This window comes from Vicia villosa, linkage group LG1, assembly GCF_029867415.1.
Source record: "Vicia villosa cultivar HV-30 ecotype Madison, WI linkage group LG1, Vvil1.0, whole genome shotgun sequence".
NCBI classification, from domain to species: domain Eukaryota; kingdom Viridiplantae; phylum Streptophyta; class Magnoliopsida; order Fabales; family Fabaceae; genus Vicia; species Vicia villosa.
Genome location: NC_081180.1, coordinates 12629613 through 12631300, shown reverse-complemented (window position 1 = coordinate 12631300; position 1688 = coordinate 12629613). Strand labels below are relative to the sequence as shown.

Here is a 1688-nt window from a genome sequence, read left to right as displayed (position 1 = left end):
TAGGTTTTATTTTAATTAAAATTTAAAAATTAAGAAATAAATATATTAAAATAATATGAGAGTGGGAAGTTATGGTTAGTTATTTTATATTCCCATGAAAATGTAAGATTCTCATTCTTTGACATGAGAATAAAAATGAAGAAATTCATGAACAAAACATATTTCTAAAAGTAAAAAGTATTCAGAAATAATTTATCAAAATTTGAAACAAACAAGAAAATATGTGAATTCCAATTTCACACTCCCAAGAATAATATGTATATCAATTAAACAAACACCCCTAAAAGAGAGAGAATTTATATATCTAATATTTTGATATTTTGGGTTAAGATGAGGTGTTCACCGCATTTTATGTAATTGTATAAAGTTTAATGTAACGAAATCCGGACCCCATGATTTAATAGTTATTTAATAAATAAAAAAAATTGAGAGTCTAGATATCCATTAAAAAGCACTCAAGTGAAGAAAAAAACTAGCCTACCTCTGGTGCAAAGAAGAGAAGCTTGCCTCTTGAAGAAAAACACGGCTGTGAATGTAAAGACTATAGAAAAACCATCTTCTGATCATTAAAATAGGGTCATCATCTGATTAGTCTGTCCTATAAATATCCATAACAAGTGTGCTACAGTGTACACGTTTTCAATAACAAGAAAATTTCATGGATTGTTTTTTACTTCTCTAAGATTTAATTAACACATTCAAACACACTTTTCAGAACATCAGATACAATAATTCTACACTATATTATGGCTTCCTACTTCCTATCTTAATAATCATTACACAGATACAAGTCTACTATAAATCTGATTCACTTCTCCTGTTAACTGTTAAGGGACTTCTCTGCAATACTTTCCAAGATAGGTTTCCATGACTGCACTCTACATGGGCTTCTTCTTCCATTCATCATGACTTTCTCTTCCACACCAACTCTACAAGGACTTCTTGAAGCTAAGGGAATAGCTGTTGGAGACTTACTGTAATCACATGGTTTGTTTTTGGCTTTACCTTTTGAAGTAAGCCTTTTGGCTAGGCAAGCCAAATCCAGAGGAGAAACATCAGCTTGGAGTACTGAGTATGGTAGCATGAAATAGAGTTGACTATTATCTCGTTTCAATGGTTTGTAGGATGATGATAGAAGCTGTATTGAAGTACAAACAAAGTGTTTTGGTAGATTACCAATAACTTGGCTTGCTGAAATTGGTTGATCAAAATCTTCAATAAAACCATTGAGATGAACTACTCTTATCATGTTTTTGAATATTGAGGATGTATTGCAAGAATAACAAGCACCCATTGTTCTCTCAATTTGTGTGAGTAGATTCTAAATGAATCAGATAGCTAGGTATTATATGCATGATGCATGTGAGTGTGTGTTGCAAGTAGGGTTTGACATTTCATAGTTTTATAGTCAAGTTGACATGTCGCTTTTAAAAGGCTTTTTTTGGTAATCAAATTAAAAGTGTGAAGTATATATAATGCAGTTCAATTAAAATCAGGAAGCTAGTTTCATATTTCAAATACTGATGAAACATGATACCTAACTGTGAGAAAAGTGCATGTGTTGCCTCATGGTCCCTCTAATCAAAGTCAAACAAAATTAAAAATAATGAGGCTATCCACTTGTGTTTTCTTGAAAGAACAGGTAACTGTATAGTCAATGCATTTTTTCTGTAAGACTTTTCTAAAAC

The 1688-nt window shown here is 31.3% G+C and overlaps 1 protein-coding gene across 1 annotated transcript; it reads right to left on the bottom strand.

Moving 5' to 3' along the window:
• Window positions 1–560: 560 nt before the first annotated feature.
• On the bottom strand, window positions 561–1344 carry LOC131601172 (uncharacterized). The gene has a single exon (XM_058872940.1). The coding sequence runs from the start codon at window positions 1292–1294 to the stop codon at window positions 821–823; it is 474 nt and encodes a 157-aa protein (XP_058728923.1). The 5' UTR covers window positions 1295–1344; the 3' UTR covers window positions 561–820.
• Window positions 1345–1688: the final 344 nt, after the last annotated feature.

What these genes read in the sequence shown, in the direction of transcription:
- LOC131601172 (XM_058872940.1), bottom strand. Translation starts at nt 1,294, where the DNA reads ATGGGTGCTTGTTATTCTTGCAATACATCCTCAATATTCAAAAACATG.